Source organism: Pyxicephalus adspersus, chromosome 6 (assembly GCF_032062135.1).
Source record: "Pyxicephalus adspersus chromosome 6, UCB_Pads_2.0, whole genome shotgun sequence".
In the NCBI taxonomy this organism is placed as follows: Eukaryota; Metazoa; Chordata; class Amphibia; order Anura; family Pyxicephalidae; genus Pyxicephalus; species Pyxicephalus adspersus.
The window spans coordinates 57,008,490-57,028,138 of record NC_092863.1 but is presented as its reverse complement, the minus strand read 5'-3'; the positions used below and the strand labels follow the sequence as shown (position 1 = coordinate 57,028,138).

Genomic DNA, 19,649 nt, shown 5'->3' with positions numbered 1-19,649 from the left:
CAGTGCAATGCTAAGTTGCTGAAAGAAAGGAAGGATGGCTGAATTCACATCATGTATGTATGTATGTTTGCTTTGCCCAATGTATCTTGTGGTCATATTAATATCTTACTATGTGATTACAGTCTAAAGATGACCACTAATAAATTAGGATATATTTGGAGTCTATGTGTCATTTTCTACAGAACTAAAGTTCTGTTTTTAAAATGTGGGATCAGGCAGGACTTTAATGCACAGAGGGACATGTGATATGCCTTCTGCAATAAAAGAATTACCTGTCTGATGTCCTCTCCCCTTCTGTCAAAAATCACTGAACTGTGCATGCGCAGCATAGAAAGTCAGGTTATCTGGACAATGAAGTTAGCAGCGTCCACGACTTAATAGGGTTGGTTGGATATTTTTTTAAAATAGCGATCCGCAGTAAGGCTAGTTTATTGCAGAAAGGACATTGCTTGTCCCTTTTGCAATAAACGGTCTATCTAATCTAATTTTGTTATTTTGAGTTTAGTTCCACCTTAAGCTGTGGCTGATTGACCAGAAAAATGTTTTTAATGGTTCCTTGGGAGTGAAAAGGTTGAGAAATGCAGCTATAGACACATTTAGTAAATACAATGTGAGGTTGACCCTTTGAAAAGTGATTTTTGTAACCTGATTCCAGAAAGAACTAATAACTACTTCATTTCTCCTCCCTCTCTCTTTTTATTCATCTTTAGTACTGCAGCAATCATGGAAAAAGATTAATAGATCACACCTGAATACCAATCGCAATGAAAGCACTCTTTCTTCCCAGCAGTTTCACGGCTATTGACAGAACTATAACTCTGTAATATTAGGTTCTGTATATCTCTGCTTTGTGAGGCTGTAAAGTACATTTGCCTGTTTTGCAGCTACTTTACTATTGTGCTGTGTTCTAGCAATGTTGTCTTTTCCATTTTATATTAGGCAGAAGTCCACAAACACCTAATATTTGTAAAATTAGTGTCATAATGATTGGAAGCTCCATTTTATTGAACTTCCCACCTTCCCAGAACCCCCCTGCCCTATTTCTTCCCCATTGTGGCTCCCCTAAATTGCTTCCTTAGTAACACTCACAAAGCAGGGGATACCAGCCATTGAGGTGCCCTAAAATGATCCCTCATAGAAGAATATCTACATAGAGATGTCCTGCCACAGGTCAAGTCTTAAATAAGATCTCATGATATGGGTGATGCACAGACAAAGAAACATCTCTCTTTAGCTATCATCAGAAGGTTTGTTGTTGGTTCTCCTGCATGTTTATTCTGCAAAATAATAAACAACTACAGGGGGGACAGATCCATAGCAAAAATCAAACAAAAATCTGCTTCTCCAAACAAAAATAAAACCTATAAGTTCTAGGGTGCTACAAATCACATTGCTCAAGTACCTTTTTTAGTGCTCTATCACTAGTCAGTCTTTCACTCAGCAGGAGACTCTCACATAGGGAGAAGAGGGAGAGACAATTTGAGCCAGCTGGTAAATTAAAAAAGAACCAGGCACAATTAGGACTAATTAATAAGATATAGCTAACAGATAAGACTCAAGATTTGCCACCCAAAGCCCAACAAATCTGCTGTGATACAGGACCTAGATCAAAACTTTTGAAGATTTGAGAAAACAAAAAAGTTTATTTCTTCTACAGATCATCCACATTCCTGCCAGCAAGTGCCTTCATATATTATACACTCTAATATCTCTAGACTGCTGAACTATGTACAACATATCCCCACCTTCCACTAATTCCAAAAGACGTAGAACCTTTATTCAGCATAACACGTTATTTAATAGCAAATAAATTGTTCTTGGATGATGTGGGTGAGCCAAAGATCATTCAATCAATTTTAAATGAAACCCTTGTAATGCACTAATGTTTAAATATGACCATTACCACCATGTACATGGAAGTTGAGCCTCATTTGCCAACCTGTACCTAAAGCTTTTTTTCCAGGTAAATCTGTGCAAACATGCCATAGATTTATTCATAATGTAGGTATATTTTGGACACAATCTGGAAAGTAATTGCATAGTAAAATCAGTACTAAATTATTTAGCAAAACTAACTGCATCAAATACCATCCTACCTGAGGAAAGTATTCACCCAGATAATGGATTCTGATACAGCAATTATTGAAAAAGTAAATATGAATGACATGCAAATAGAAAGTGACCCTAGTATTTCAAGACAAGAGTACTATCTACTATTTTACCATGCAACTTCTTCCCATCAATTTCACACATGAATTGGACAATGATGAGGGAAATTTAGCAGAACTTCCTGAAATATCATAAGGCATAGAGTGATGATGTCTGATAAACCATGGCACCTAGATGAAAGGTTTTAACAATGAAGTACAGTCAAGCCAAAAAAGGAAAGTATGTGTCTGGTTGCTATAAAGCCAGAACGTTTAAGAGCAGAAACAACTTGTAGAAATGAAATGACTTTTGGTCAATGGCAGCAATATTAAAAAATACAGCAGAAATGGTATTGCTACCATAGAAAATGGCACAGATTATCCTTCTCTCATCTGACTGGCATCTACATTTATTTAAATAAAACTAACTTATTTTCTGATTGGCTGCTATCTTTTTATTTAATAATAATTCTTGCAATATATACTAAGCCAAAAGACACTAAGGACTCTGCTTATATAACAGGAAATCCAACATTCTCTCAAACATTCACTCATTGGAATCCTAAACGCCCATGTGTTTCAGTAGCAAGAATTGATTAACAATCAGGGAATGTTGAGGGAATGCCAGATTCTCTGTTTTATAAATAAAGCCCAAAGAATAGAATCAGATTTGCATAAATCTAACCAAGCCCTTTGCAGCTTTTAGGCAACATCAACCTGGAATGGATTTAAAAAAAAATCATTTGGTATTTGTTGGCAAATATTTGCAATCCTAGACCACATCCTATTTTCTCTAGCCTTGGAGAGCTTTAATAAATCAGGCCCATTCGGGTGAATAGGAGCAGCTTGAAGCACAAATGAGTGTGCAGAAAATGCTGGGGTTTTATAAAATATGGCAAAACATTTTACAGTTTGTGAACCTAATATTTTTATTCAAATATTACTATTTTTTATATGCCACATTTTTCTACTAAAATGTGTATTTATTACGTATAAGTGGTTTTAAGGTAGGAGTTAAGACTCAGGTAGATCACCAGCTAGTTACAATTTGCTGTCAAAACAAAAATCCGCTAATTGCACTGGATATAAAAGATAACAGCTGTGCAATCAGCTCCTATATTTGACATCCTTAAATGAAGTTCATTTCACAACATTAAGTTACAAATAGCTGTAATTAACAGCACCCACCATCTGCATATATACCCGGCATAAACGATGTTCCATACCACAAATAAGCAACTAGAAACATGAACCGTTACAACAGCTCTGAGATTGTGAAGACTGGAAAAAAAATATTAAAGCAGGAAAAAAAAGAAAATACATGAAAGGAAATTTGGGTGACTACGTAAAAATGTAATAATTCAACTGGCCCAATGTATTCATTTTATAGCAAATATAAACCTTTATTCACTCATCCACAAACTCAAACATGGCTGGCAAGTCATTGTTATCAATATAGATCACTGTTGACAAAGGGCACAGGTGATGTTGTGATTTTCCTATTTGAATAAACATGGCTGTGCATCCTAACTCTCAAGGAAACCTTGAACTAATATTATTTATTAGTAGCCTTACCCTCTCAAGGCAGATATGTCAGCCTGTAAAGTCTTATCTCCTACCTGAGCCCAGTGCAGGTAACAGACTCTCAATATATTGTCATTTGACAAAGATGATGTCAAGATTACAGAAAAAAAACTGAAAGATTTGTTAATTGCCAGATTTATTTACCTCCAACACATTGGACGGTATCCATTATAACCCCATAACTCAGGCAGGGGACAAATAAGCAACCATGTATTTAGTTTTCATTTCTACCTTGACAGGAAAAGAAAACAAATGCATAACATCCCACACACCAATACATGAAAGATAAGGATGTGCATTTCTAACAACATAAACCAACTGGCACAAAACTGGATAAATAGTCAGATAGACATTGGGCCTGATAGACTATCACACAAGAACCTGGGTGATTCAAGCAATCCTGGAATAGATTTGGTTCAAGATTGAAAATATTTGCCAATATAAAAAAAATAGGAAATCCATTCCAGGTTTGTTGGATCACCCAGCTTCTCTAATGATAATCTATTTTCTCTTGGAAAAGTCTTGGAAAGCTAAAATAAATCAGGCCCATTGTTCTAACAACCTCCATTTTACAGTCTTAGCCCAGAGTATGCCCAAGGTAGGGCAGAAAATACTCCATAATCTGAAAAATCTGGCCACACATGCCCCCTTTCTTTATCAGCACTAAAAACATACCTTGTAGTGGTTTGGTTAAACATTCCAAGTCCTATAATTTGCTTCCTTTAAAAAGCAGCCACAGCCATAGTCTGCCTCTTGCCAGATAGATGCTAGGACTCTTGCTATTTGAGCAGAAGAAGTGGTATCTCCTGTGGCCTGCTTTGCGCTGTGCTGAATTAGTTTGGACACAGCGTTTGGTATTGAGGTATATTTGAACTGCTGGCAAATCAGACAAAACAAGCGTTTCGTGTCAAACCCAGATACGCGTGTTCAGATGAAAAATGGATCATTTGACAAAACACTTTTTGACATAAGCCCTTAAGCAGTTTGACAATCAGCCAGTGTATTTTAGCTACTCGGGACAGGTAAACTAATGATTATAAAAGATTCTGATTTTATTGGATATAGTTAAGTTTTAGGAGAAGGTTACAGGGGCAGCAAAGTATAATCAAGTATATCCACATATAATGTGTACTGTAAGGAAGGGTGTAGCCTGGCGGTGTCAGCACACATTTCCCCATTGTCTTTTCTGAGCATAACAATGCTGGACTTTACCACAAATGGGAAAAAGAATGTGCAGACTTGCCTTTAGTGCACCCACTTCCCTAGCTTGTGTGGTGCACAGCAACATTAACCCTGCAGGGTCCAGTCTATGCTAACAGATGGGTTACAGAAGATACCCCCCTTTCCTTATCTCTCCCTATCTCTACAGCTACCCGCTCTTTTTATTCTACATTTAGCTGTTTACTTGTCTACCCCACCCATTCTATCCCCGTCCCTTCCTCATTTTCCCCATTTATAATCTATACCCACCCTTTTATTTATTTTTTTTCCATTTATTTTCCCCATGTGTCAAAAATAGCCCTTTAAGAATAGGAAGGCTGTATCTAGCTGTACATTGACAGCTTTGACTCTGGTCCAAGTAGGAATGGATATTTGGAGTTATGGGTCTATACGGAACTGGGGAAGAGGTTGCCTTGACATCACCTTACCCAAAAGCTTTTAGGACAGAAATTTTGTGGGACTGGAGTCCATAAATACTTTTACCTCTGCAGTCCATATTACTTTTTGTGATTTAACTACTTGGGTTTCTGGATTTTGTGTTGTTGAACCCTTGTTATTACTCAAGGTTTTGAATAGGACCAATTTTAAATTGTTTTGCTTTCAAAATTGTAGACAGCCAGTCAATTGATTTATGTGATTCTCCTTTCTTTATTGTAAATAAAAAATATTATATAATACAGATATTTACATGCATGGCATGGGTTAACATTTCTAAAAACTCTACTTTTTTGTATTTCTATGAAAAAAACAACTGACATCGAACAAACATCTATATTACTATCTATATTATTTTAGGTATAGTTAAATGTTTTGTTAGATTTAATTAAAACTCAAAATAAAAAAACATTCCATTTTTATAACAGCTTTTTTTTACTGTTACTTGTATATTGCAGTAAATGATTTTAAGTATTTATATCATTATAATGGTCAGTGTGCCATTACAATGCGCCAGAGAGAGGTGGCCAGAACAACAGCACATACAAGCTGTTAATAAACCACACTGAGCTGTGACACAGGGGGCTAGATTTACTACAATTCTTTAAGATTGGAGAAGATGGAGCATCATAAAAGAACCTTGGTGATCCATTAAACTTGGAATGGATTCTCTGCTCAGTGTATTTAAGGCTTTTTTGTTTTTGCCTTTTTATCGCATATTAAATTCAAGTAGTTAAAACAAAACAAAATAAAATTAAAATAATCATTTAACAAAAAGAAAAAACCCTGCAGCAATGGAAGTAAAAGAAACATCTGACAGTACATTGTTAGTTTAAGAAAGATTAGAGTTGAACACACATACTTTGTGAATAAAAAGTTTTCTGCTTTTTAAGGTACTTTTGTATGCAGTTTAGTGCTTTTAAGTGAACTCTTTCTTCCTCTTACAGTTGTAATTGATCTTTCCATGGGGAATCTGCTGAGTACTTGTCTTGCAGATATATAGCCACTCGCCACAATTTCCTAAATAAATGACAGCCTGAGAACAATTTTTTCCTCGTTCCTCAGCAGTTCATCAGTTATTATCCTAATCCATCTAGTCGGCTTCAGAATGAGTAGTCTTTAACTTGATTTTTATCTGTGGAATACCAAGACGGCAGAGGGTCACAGAAGAGAGTTAATGAATTGTGCCCCTCCCCCTCCTTTTATAGAGCCCTATATTTTGTCATTTGATATAGCGATCATTTAAGCTGGACATGGGGGCTTCTCTTCATTGGTAGACGTAGGCACCAAAGTTCGGTAACAATTTTGCATCCACCCTTCTTTTCCCTATAATTACTGCCTGAACACAGATTCCAGATCAGTTTTTCTTTGTCTTTTTAGCATGGGGGAGCCCCTTGAAATAACTTGCAATAACCCCTGAAATAATGACTATACAGTACATAGTGTGGTGATCATTGGTGTCAGGAAAACTATTCTGAGTGTCACAAATTGCTCATTGCGCAAGAAACCCTAGAAACCTCTGGAGGAGCCCTGCTCTAGAGAAATGGATATATAGATTGATGATAGATAGATAGATAGATAGATAGATAGATAGATAGATAGATAGATAGGGCAATTGGGCTCCCATAATCTTTAAAAATGGTAGATCCACCCCTACCTTAAATACTCACATCCCTTTTGCCCCAACAAGTGTATCTACCATTTTGTTAATTATGGGTGATCTTACCATTGGCAATGCTGCAACTTTGGAATATCAATTCCATAACATCAGGACAGCAGAAATAGACCAACATGCTAGACCGTATAGCTAGACTTTTAGTGCAGATATGTCTAGGTCTCTACCCTACTTTTGCCTCCTCTGGAGGTTTCAGCATTTACATCATTCACATATTTTTGTCTTGTGTATCATCTATTTACATGATATGTTCATCAGCCCAGGAATCTCAATGTTGAAATGTGCTTCTTTCTCTATTTTATTGCATTGTAAAAATAATATAATTTTTTTTATTTATATTATATTTTTTATATTATTATATTATTTATTTTTTATTATATTATCTTTTTTTATTATTTAAATAAATGGTCAGCTAGTTATGCCCACCTTGTATTTATATATATCACGAAGAGTCTGTTCCTCTTAATGCAGACATCAGGGGTCTAATAATTATTTAACGTTTACTACAATGAACTCCTGTCACAAATACTGCTCGGGGTTAACACCAATTAGGTTAAAAAGAAAATTAAAAATGAATATATACTGAGATTTTAGTCTTCGACAGAAAGATAATATATGCATACTCTGTAACTATGAGTCAGAAACATTTTTGTATGTAACTGGTGTTAAAAAGGATTGTGCCTAGGGTTCAATCATACCAATCAGTTTAAAACAAATTCTTAAATATTCTATGATGGGGAATTAGAATTACTGTATTGGTACACACATGTGCACTTTCTTTATTAACCTTGTGTCTTAGCAGCTGAGGCTCAGCTGTTTAATGTAAAAGTTCATCACCATTTGTAAAGTATTAATACCTGTGCCAGAATTATATAAAAAGCTTATATAAACCATGTTTAAAATATTATTCTTACTTTTCTTTTGTGCAAACAACAGATGTATATTGTATTAAAGATTTGGTCAGGTAATTAAAATATATAAAGCATAATTTATTTCTGCTTCTCAGCAAGTTTTTTGTTATGGTTGATCCTGGAAGTGCATTCGATTATTTCAGGCAGTTTCTTTTCAAGTCTATAGAGGTGATGTAGGTGGCTAACCACCCCTGAACATTGCACTAAATGTCCAAAAAGAAAAAAAATGCAAGGCAATGCTACTACCACTTTCTACCGCCTGTCAAATATAAGATAAAGTACACACCTGTTTTGTACAAAAAACTATGCTGATCTGAACAAAGCCTAAGTGTAGCTGCATAGTCATAAATGCCGACAAGACTATGAATGGTGACAGTCCAAACTTACATATAAGTTTGTAAAAGTATAGTAAAAAGCAATCTATTTCAGGGCACAAAACAACTATAAGAAAATGATGCAGGTTGGATTAGCTTAGATGAAAAAAAAATGAAATAAGGCAGAAATTAAAAGTACTTTGGGGGTCTAGTATAAAGCAGTGAATCTGACATTCACTGAAACATTCTCTGGTGGGGAATCAGTCACTGCAACTGAAACTCATAGACCTGGAAGATTATCCATCAGGGACTTTTTCAGTGAATTTTAGTCCTTAGTGTTATAAATAAAAATGAAAATACATTTTCTAGGTAGTGATAAACTATACCCCCTTGAAATTGATTTCTCCCCACAAGTGACATTGTCTGCACCTTCTGCAATAAAGAACCTTGGGGTGGTCTGCCTAAATAGCAGACTTGTGCCATGTGATTTTCACATTTTAAATAAATGTTTTGAAAACATCACAGATGTATGTATTCGCTTACTTTACTTGTATTAGCATTTCTGTTGATTTTTGTTTGGAAAGTAAATAGTGATGGCCACATTTTGTGCCATAGGTTTATACTTGAGTCAGTATAGCAAAGGCTCATTTTAGCAGTTGTATTATATGAGACAATCAAGCAATAAATAAATGAGTGGTACAGTAGTTCTAAATATGCTTTAAACTGATTTTTTTTATTTTCTTGAGTGAACTATATTTTTGATGTACTGTATATTAATTAGTAGGCAAACGTATCTTGTTTTGGCTGCCAGATTGAACTTCCTTTATGGTTGAAGGAAAAGGCATAGGTTATCACACACCTTTTGACTGTGGGACATGTTGGAACGAAACATAACAAATTAGGCCTCATATTGCCATGAGTTTCTTATAAACACTGAGTTTGTTATTCAAATGCAAATGTTACTTTTCAAATGCAAATAAATCATTGTCATTATAAACACAGTGTTTGCCAAGGCTCACTGCACCACAGCACAACACAATGCAGTTAAAACACAGCTGTTAAACTGTAATGTGTACTGCTTAAGTTAATGGAATTTTGTTGACCTGCTTTTGACTTGTAGTCCAGATGCATGTGAAATGCAGGAAAACAATACTATAGTCAAGCCCTTTTAAAGATAAAGGTTCAGAGGCCAGGGTTGAATTTGACTCAGTTGTCATATTTTCTATTTCCATTTATATTATCTGATGAAATATATAAAATAGGATATCACAATTTCACATTTAATCACTATGTGAGTTGAGCAGGGTAGAAGATAAAGAGGACAGTTATATGGAGGATGCAGAGAATGGGGAGAAAGTGACAGTGAAATGGAGGAAGCAGTTAGGGGCAGAGTGAGAGGATATGATAAAAGAGAGGAAGGGTAGGAAAAGTACGGGAAAATTATAGTGTGATGGAAGGAACAGAAGAAGAAGAGGGCGTAGAAGAGAGAAAGCGTAAAATAGACAGAACACAAAAAATTGGGAGGGCAAACAAGAGAAAGAAAGGCAGGAGTAAAGGGTAAGGTAAAAAAAAAATTTTGAATAGAAGATTTTAATTTGGAATGGTAAATGTCTTTCAGCTTGTCCATTTTAATATTGAACATAAAAGAAGAAGGTAAAAAATGTTTCTAAATATCATCACTGACACAACGTGACATTGGCTGCAACATTTTTACTTTTCACTGCAGAACTATTATCCCACACAAGGCTTCCAGCTATTAGATGCTGCTGGATCAACATTGTTTGAGTACAGCTTTTACAGAACAGTTGTTAGTGAAGAGCAGTGTACAGCGCTATAACTCATTGTGAAGTTCTCATATTTTCTTAGCCATCTAATTGAGATTTTGAAGTTAAGATTCAAAATCTGACTTTGAAGTTAAGATAGAAATATGTTATGTAAAAAATGCAGATTAGGATAAGACTCTATCTTTTGGCTTTCTGCTACATTCTGCAGTTGTGCACAGGAGCAGGCAATGCCAAGGTGATCCAGGTTGTATATAATAGGAGTTTGCACAGTGGGTTGGAGTGTAGAGTTAATAAAAAGCTACTATGTTCAGCATTTAGGCAAACTATTCTTGGGAAGGATGGGCATGAGAGTAATGGGACTCTCAGAACTTCATTGAATCTCTGGATATTCTGACAGGGAAACACTTCTGGGTGGTTTAAGAGCACCCCACGCATTTCTCCTGCCCCATAGGTAAGACAGACAGTCACACTGGCCAGTAGGAATGTGCTGGTGGAAGAAGGGCAGCAAACATTGGCATCAGAATCATGGGGTGACAACTTTTTGTGTTTTAAAAAAGCCAGAAATGTATTTTTGGAGGCTATCACTGTAAAATTGTACTTACTGTAGGCATTTAAAAAAAGTAGTACTTGCAAGTATCTCTAATTGCCTGCACCTTATACCTGCACCTGCTTGTTAATAATTTCTATCTGGAAAAGTTTACCTCTATTTTCTGAGTGCAAAAAGTAAGAAATAAATGTATATATCATATACGATTAAAGTATTCCATGAAGCATTAAAAATTACCTTTTCCCTTCCAATGAGCCTGTGATGCAAACCCAATGTGTCCTCCATATTTCCTATTAAATTCTGCCATTAGTGCTTTGTAGGGATTACGGATGAGAAGGACCGCAGCATCAAAGGCTTCAATTTCTTTCCGTCCACTTTCATGAGTCTTAATGCAAACAGTACGGCCATTACGCCAGTGGTCTCTCTCTCCTTTAAAACCTGTATAGTATGAAAAACACAACAACCAAAACTGAAATGTAGATATTTACTTTTCTTATAAATATATGTATATGGATCTACAAGGAGTTAAGTTCTTCATCTGATTTAAAATCGGATGGAATCAACATGGGACATGTAGTACAAAACCATTTTGTGCAATGGTATGCAAAACTTTTTTTAGTAGTTACACATATAACAGTTTCCTTTTCATGTACTCATTGATAATACTGCATTTAAAAATGGTATAGAATATTTATTATATGATTTCATTACAATTTTGCTTTATCTAGACCTGGAGTCCCCTGGAAGTTTGGAGCTTTACCATCTGGACTATTGGATTGCAAATCCTGGCCATACACATTTTCCCCTTTAGCAGTCCATTCAATCTTTTCATGAATACATTATTTATTCCTAAATTCCATTGACTAAAAGTAATCAATATTGATGTAGAAAAGAAAAATTCTTGGTCAGACGGGTTGGAAAAATTCTGTTGTTTACTGGTTTGGAGACCTCTTGTCTTGTCTTACAAAAAAATACTAAAGAATGGACAGCATGTTTTGTTGTGTGTGGCGGTATCAATTATTTCAATTTACCACCTACATTTATATCAAACAAATCAGTGAAATTGAAAAACAATCAGAAAAAGCTAATTTATGTATGACTAGCTTTACATTATGCCCTTCTTACTTGCTCTTCAGCCAGATATTTTGCTTGCCTCAGCCTTTACCTGGATGGAAATGCTTCTAGTTACTATGTTAAGTTATTATGATTCATACTTCCTCATTTCCTGCACTTTTCCAGATCTCGCCTTGAAGACGTTTTCAGTGCTGACCACCTGTAATGTACTAGGGCATTTTGGTCTGCATGCACTAATTTTTAGATCTAGTGAGCTTGTTTTAAATTGGCATTTGCAAAATGAGCAAAATAGAAACAGTATTTTTTATTCAAAATAAACAAGTAAACACTGACATTCAATATAAAGTGTTTTTTTTGTGTGACACATTTAATGTGAGGTTCTCTATGTCATTCTTCCTAAAACCTTCTAAGCAAAGCTTACCAGCAACAAATGTGTAAATGCCGGTTATTTGTGAATTGTCACTGTTATAGATCAATGGCCAAGTACACAAGTTTCTATCTTCACCTTTCACCCCGGATTTTATAAACACAATAATATATATATATATATATATATATATATATATATATATATATATATATTCCTCTCATGTGGTCCCTCTCTTATATGGTCTTTTGCCATTTACCACAAGGAAAAAAGCTATTTATTTTACTGTTTTGAAACTCATTTTCTACATATCTATTTAAACTCCAAATGAAATTGTCTGTGGTGACAGATTCCAATTCTATATCAATGACCCAAAGTCCACAGTGAGACGGAGAGAGGAGCACTATGTGGAAATAAACAAACAATCTTTAAGCAAACGATTCTAGCCAGGGGAAACATAAGATGTAAGTAGCTGTATTACATCAATTATGGATGTGTAATTTGTTTTTCTGAGTTATGCCAGGCAGCAGACGAGCATAGCGGTTAATCTAATAGTTGCCTGGATACATTGTTGCCTAGTCAAATGAGCAAAAAAAGCCCGGAACACACATCGAATGCTGCTTGACATTTGAAAAGTACACGAAAATCTTTCAAATCATAAACTCATTGTGAGATGGAGGAAGGAGGAAAGGACTCTAAATGAATAGAGGTAATCAAGGCTAAAGATTTGAGGGAAGATTGCAGGTAAATATCATTGAGTAGAACTTGTTCTGCATAGTCTTCTGATTGCACAGGGGATCATATAAGTACAGCTTTGCCTGACCCAAATTGTCTTTTTCTGAAGCAGTTTAGTGTTAAATAAGCCTAAAAAACAGGCAAAGAGTTCACTACATCAACTATTTTGACAGGTTCCATTTGAATAAGAAGAACACCTGATATGGGCAAATGGTGACCAGAAAATGCTTACTGATTGCTGAAGTGCAAAGGCAAAGATGAGTAATGCAGTTCAACCCCAGTAAATCACTCAAACACATTCAGTCTGAACAGAAAGTGCCAAACAATGTAAAATGGTATTACTACAGGAGAGGGTGCCAACATATGGCTAAAAAAGATTTAAAAAATATTTAGGAACATTTAAAGAGATAAGCTTAAAAGACTTATAAAACACACTGCAAGGAAACACAAAAGTTTTCCTAGATCAATCTTTCCTGACCTTTTTAACATGGGAGAACCCTTGAAAAAAATGTTCAGGTCTTCATGGAACTTGTGCTACAAATACTATATCCACAGCTCACAGTACAAGGGCATATTAGTCAGAACGGAACATGCCTCTTACATTTCTGGCTATTGGAAGAAATGTCACACTTACAGACCTCAGAGACCCCCCTGGCAAATTCTGGAGGAACCCTAGCATTCCACGGAACTCTGGTTGAGAAACATTGTCCTAGATTGTAAAGAAGAGCCAGTAGTTTCTCATTGGTTTGGTTAAGATGCACACCAAACATGGTTTTGCAGCAAATATTTAGGAACCAAGTTTGCTTGTGCTGGAGAATTTATGTGTAATGTTGCTGGGTTAAACCTTTTCAAACCGTAATGCACCATATTAGTCTTGAAATATGGTCAGCAAGCTTAGAATGACCAGTATCAATCTGACAACTTCCCACTGTGAAATGTGAGTCATACTGTCAGTGTGGTTGAACTGTTGGGAGCGGACAATGTACATTGTATACCAAAGAATTTAGCACTGTGCTATCTTCCACCACCTATTGCAAATTTGAAATGCGCAAAAATGTTTAATTTTTAAATCAAATTTAAGGATTTTTAATTTTTTTTTAACAATGAGTAGCTGCTTGTAAGGTTCTTCGTTTAAAAGTCATCGTTAGGAAACAAACGTGTGTGTGTGTGTGTGTGTGTGTGTTTATATGCACACTTTCAGTCACAAGGCTTTAAATGAAAGACACAAAACCTTCAAGGTTTTCAAGTATCTAGTTCTGAGGGGAACAATGAACAGAAAACATTAATGTATGAAGTGACAGTTCATTCCTAGCCAAGCTTTTAGTACAGATTGCTTCCGTTGATACACAGGTATGAATAGTGTCATCTCACACTAATGTGTGTATATATATATATATATATATATATATATATATATATATATAAATCTGTTTTAAAGGTAAACATATAGATAGATAAACATATTCGCATTCATTGCAGTTTTGTAAATTAAATACAATTTTTAATTTGAATGCATATTTAAATATTACCTGTGTGTATTTATGCTAGCTAAAACCTGGTATATCACTGGTATCGCAGCATTGAGTTTAAGAGCAAAATGGACAATGTGGTAAACTAAACATGCTGTACAAATTATAGGGTGCTGTAAAACTAACAAATGAAGACTGCTGATTAGGGTGCTGATTTGAGGAGAGAATATAGAGATGACCTCATTCACTATTCAACTGTATTGATTATATAACCTATAATAAATTTATATTAGAAATTGCACTAAAGGGTTTTGTTTCCTTTTTTGGGGAGTTTCACAGACATATCTATCTTGTATTTTATGCATTTAACTGAAAAAAAAAGAAAAATTGCAATCAGGCAGGTTAATTATTGCAGAAGGGATAAATAATTACTTTGTTAGGTTGAATAGCATTTCCAAAAAGTCCATCAAATTCAAATACTAGGGAAGTAAACATATCACAGATATAAAACCCTATGGACATGGTTGATCCAGAGGAAGGCAAACCAAAAACTTGTTTCAAATTGCTCCAACAGGGGAAAACAATTCTTTCTTGATCCCATGAGGCAATCTGATGTTCCCTGGATCAACAGTCTGCTATCTTCTCTTTAAAACTTGAATACCCAGTTATATTCTGTGCTTCTAGAAAAGCATCCAGCTTTTTCCTAAAGCAATCTATAGAACTTGCTAATACTACTTACTGAGAGCCGATTCCACATTTTTATTTGAATACATTTTTATTAGAATTTTTCAGAACATACAGATAACAGACAATGATAAAATAAAGCTATCATTATTTATAGAAAAAGAAAATATAAAAGGCATAAGTAAACAGTTCAACAAAAACATAAAAACAAAACAAATACAGTTAAAATTGGTGTACTCGAATCCTGCAATGGTGTGGATAATTTGAAAAAAAATTTCTACAAAGCCAAGTTAGAGACAACAAAAATGAACAAAAAAAATTATTCATAAATTAGCTGCGCTCTAAATCAGGAGTGGCGCGATGGTCCAGCCAAGGTGTCCAAACCTTATAGAATTTAGGCATAGAATCGACAGTAGCGGACATCTTTTCCAGCACCATTGTATCCGACAATCTGGACATTACTGCCTGAAAGTAAGTAATGTCCAGATGGCGGGGAAAAGTTTCGTCCAAGCTGTTGCTATCAGCTGGCATGTGGCCAGAAAGAAAAATGATAATAATTTACATTTACGCCTAGAAAAAGTGGGGTTCGGCTATGGAGCAGAGCTGCCCAATGATCGCTTTGGATAGACTCTTGCAGAACTGATCTAATATAATTAAAGTCTCTTATCCAAAGCCTTTTAACTAGCGGACAGTCCCACCATATATGGTGGAAGAAGCCAGGAACACTGCAACCTCTAAAACATTGTGGGTCGCTCCCTTTGACAAACTTGGCAATTCTTGCAGGGGTTAAGTACCACCTAAATAGCACCTTGTACACATTTTCTGGTGCTATCACATTTGGGGAGCAGCTGGCAAAAGCCTGCCATATCTCCTGCCAGTCTTCCATAACCAAAGTGGAGTCAAGGTCTGTTTCCCAATTAACCATATATTGAGGGCATTGGGCATTCATGTGAAGTAGTGAAACATAGAGCATAGACACCAAACCAGCAGGATCAGAACTTCTTAGACAACAGGATTCAAAACCAGTTAGCCTGAGTGGGGAATCAGCCACATTATTAAGAAGATCCTTCAGGTAATGTCTAATTTGTATATATTTAAAGAGTTCGCTGGAAGGCCATTCCCAATGTTTCTGAAAATACGTAAAGGACTTGACTCCAGAAAAGGAGAACAAATCATAGGCGTATCGGATAGGCCTCGAAGACCACCAGCGAAAGGCTTTAGGGTTATCATACACTGGTTTAAAGAAGGGGCAATTAAAAATTCATGTTAAGGGTGTATGTTTGGACATCAATCCAGCGGGGCACCTCAAAAGCCCAATGCATAGGATAATGTAGGGTCTGCCACAAGGGGGCACTTCAAGGAGAGCATCCAAAGAAGATTGTGTAGTGGCACCGAGGGTAGTTCTCCCGCATAAATAGGAGCCCAGATGCGAAGATCTTGATAACGATGCAGATCCACTAAAAGAGCCAATTGGGCCGCTAGCAGATATTTGTAATAATTTGGAACAGAAAGTCCTCCATTTAATTTGGACCGGTATAGCACTTTCTCTGGCATCCGTGGTCTACTGGGGTGCCAAATAAACTGCAGCACCTTTCTTTGTTTGGCCTTAAGTGCCTGTGAGGGAACTGGTATGGGTTCAGATAGAGTAGTTTCGGGAGATAGGTCATTTTGATCCCATATATGCTGCCCAGCCAGGACAGTGGGAGATGTTGCCACTTAGAACGTAAAGTAGAAAGTTTGCTAAATAAAGGCGGGTAGATGGCTTGATAAATGGAAGACAATCTAGGCGTCATCTTTATACCCAAAGAGGGGATGACTCCCACCCATTTATAGGCAAAGTGGGGCTGCAAGGCCTCGACTACTAAAGGTGGCAAAGAAACATTAAGCGCCTTAGATTTTTCATCATTCACCACTAAACCAGAGATCTCTGAAAACTGAGTAAGCAATTTGTATTAGTATGTTGTCTGCAAAGAGCATGATCTTATGTTCCATTTCAAATATTTTTATGGCGGCTATGTCTAGCGGCTCAAGGGCTAGTATAAATGATATGGGTGAGAGAGGGCAGCCCTGCCTTGTGGCCCGCAATATCGGAAACGGGGTCGACGTATAGCCCATGTATCTTACTATAGCGGAGGGAGATGCGTACAATGCTGCTATCAAGTATAGAAAATGAGTGTGAAAGCCCAATCTCTTCAAAGCATAGAACAAATATTGCCATGATATAAAGTCATAGGCCTTCGGCACATCTAACGAAAGCATCATACATTCTATTGATTTAGACTGTGCCAAATGCAATAGCCGCAGGGTTCTACGGACATTTTCCCCAGCTTGGCGCCTGGGGACAAAGCCCACTTGGTCACCATGTATTAGGCTACCTAATAGCCTGTTCAGCCAAGATGCTAAAATTTTTGGCAACATTTTTACATCTACACTTAGAAGCGAAATTGGCTGGTATTTAGCCCATGACGTTTGGTCGGTTGATGGCTTCGGTATCATAGCAATAGACCGATTCCACATTTTAACAGACCTTACAGTGAAGAGTTCCTTCCTTATTCGGATATGTAATTACTTTTCCTCCAGACACAAAGAGTGCCTTCTTGTCCTTAGTAATGATCCTAAAGTAACTAATCAGAAAGAGAGTTCTCTATATGGACCATTTTTATTTTTATATATATGATGCTGGGATGTGTCAGAGGCTGTTGGGACTATAGGAGTTACGTCTTCCCAGCCTGGCCAATCAAAATGGCCAAAGATTGGAAACAGGAAGAGGAGAAGGAAGAATATGACAGTGTAACAAAACAATGACAAGTGAGTGGTATTAAACATATTGGCTTAAAGTAGGTTAGATACATTGCCTGTCCCTCCTGCGTAAAGTTACATACCTGCCCAATCACAATTTTTTGAAAATGGTTTAGTTTCGTTTTGAAGATAGTCTATTACGACATGTAAACTATAAGCTACTATAGTAAATTGCAAGATGGGAATACTATATTGGTCCAAAAGTTGAAACATTTCACACAAATGAGGAAAGGTGAATGTAAAAAATGTGCCTTAAATTTTGGATTTAAAGGACCAATGGTTTAAGAAATACAGATGTTGATCAGCAGAGCATTGTTAAAGTGATTAACAGTGAGGCTACCTAAATGTTTATGTAGATTTATACAATAACCCACCTTTATTATACAAGGATCCATCAAAGTAATAACTACCAGTATAGAAGCCAGTAGCTAGTTCAATGAGATGCCGGGCCCAAGTGTTTCCTGCACCAGGAAAACTTGCCAAGGCTATAAGCTGTTTAGCACGAGTAGACAAAAATCTTCGGTCCATACATCTGTTATCTGGAAAACATACAGAAGACCAAATATAACCTGTGCTTAGTCCTATAATACGTAACAAGCATGCATGTAAGATCATTCTTACAATAGATAGATCCCTGGCCCACCCCTTTTATTCATTGGATTTTAGTTCTTTGAGTTATGGAGGCTCAAAATCCCAAGTGGGGTCTTCCCAGGGCAGTATACACACAATTGCAGACTACATTCCTACCGACTAACATCCTCCATCAAGACATTTTGATATTTGCATAAATCCTCCTAAAAGTTCACCCACTACTTGCATTAGGTCTAAGGGTCCATAAGAGAAATACTAAGGAAGGGAGCTGTAATGTTTACAGGAAGCTACATACAGCACCCTACCAGCTTCGCCACAAATATTAGACAATGATGTTAACTACATCCAAAATAGGGTACATAATAAAAAAAATACATTGATTTACTTAAAAATGTATTTACCATGTTAATGAAAGGGGGAAGGATCAGCCAGAGAAGGCAAATCCAAAGGATAATAAACATTCAAAGATAATGGGCATTCGTAAAGATCGAAATCTTTATTTTTATTTGCTTATTATATAATAAGGAATAATAATAATATAATATGAGAGTTATACGTCTTAGTGTTGGTTAGTGTAGTGTTAATCACTTAATAAACAATTGACCAAATTGTCAAAGCAAAGAACATGTCAACTGATGTCTCTCACACATATGCTCTGTGATATATTAGCAACCACAGATAAATTGAAAAGTAATAATCAGTGAATGTCCCCAGTAAGCCAACCATATATCCAGATTGTTACTGTCTTTCGAATGTTTAGTATGAGGCGTCAGATATGTGATATGTTGAGTTTTCAAAGTCAAATCAAATGGGCATTTACATTTACATTTCTTGTAAGAGTTCTATCTTGGATATGAAAGGACATTAGTTTAAGTCTTAAAGATCACATACAAATAAACTGGCAGGGGTATAACCCTACTTTTATATGAATAATAATCAACCTTAGGAAAAAATTTAACTTTTATTACCTTGATTGTATTGGAAATGTGTTGTTTATTGTGATCTATGTGATTGTCGCCGATTTCTTTCTGTAACCTATCTATATAAGGGGTTTAACCCTTTTTTGTAATGCAAACAAAGACTCTTTCCTTTAAAATCCTGCTCGTGTCTACGACTCCCAGTGTAACAAAACAACACCCAAACAACAGTTTGGGATGTTATATGAAGACATATTGGGATGGTATAAATGAAGACTTATGTAGTCTATGAATTAATTTCCCTCCCTACTTCTAATCCTATGCATACTCTTTAGGAATAAATGGATTTTTTAAGTTGTTGCTCAGATGCTGGCCTACCACCCTCTCAATAGATT

General features: G+C 36.1%; 1 protein-coding gene across 2 annotated transcripts in view; it reads right to left on the bottom strand.

Moving 5' to 3' along the window:
• WSCD2 (WSC domain containing 2) overlaps positions 1-19,649 on the bottom strand; it is a 167,829-nt gene that overhangs the window by 21,739 nt on the left and 126,441 nt on the right. The window contains exons 8-10 of one of the 2 annotated variants that reach the window (XM_072415931.1): positions 18,121-18,285; positions 10,856-11,056; positions 6,396-6,522 (exon numbers count right to left, since the gene is read on the bottom strand). In XM_072415931.1, coding sequence (XP_072272032.1) covers positions 6,491-6,522; positions 10,856-11,056; positions 18,121-18,285 — 398 coding nt within the window. In that variant the 3' untranslated portion in view covers positions 6,396-6,490. Of the gene's footprint in view, positions 1-6,395; positions 6,523-10,855; positions 11,057-18,120; positions 18,286-19,649 lie in introns of those variants that run through there. The other variant, XM_072415929.1, reaches the window with a different exon arrangement.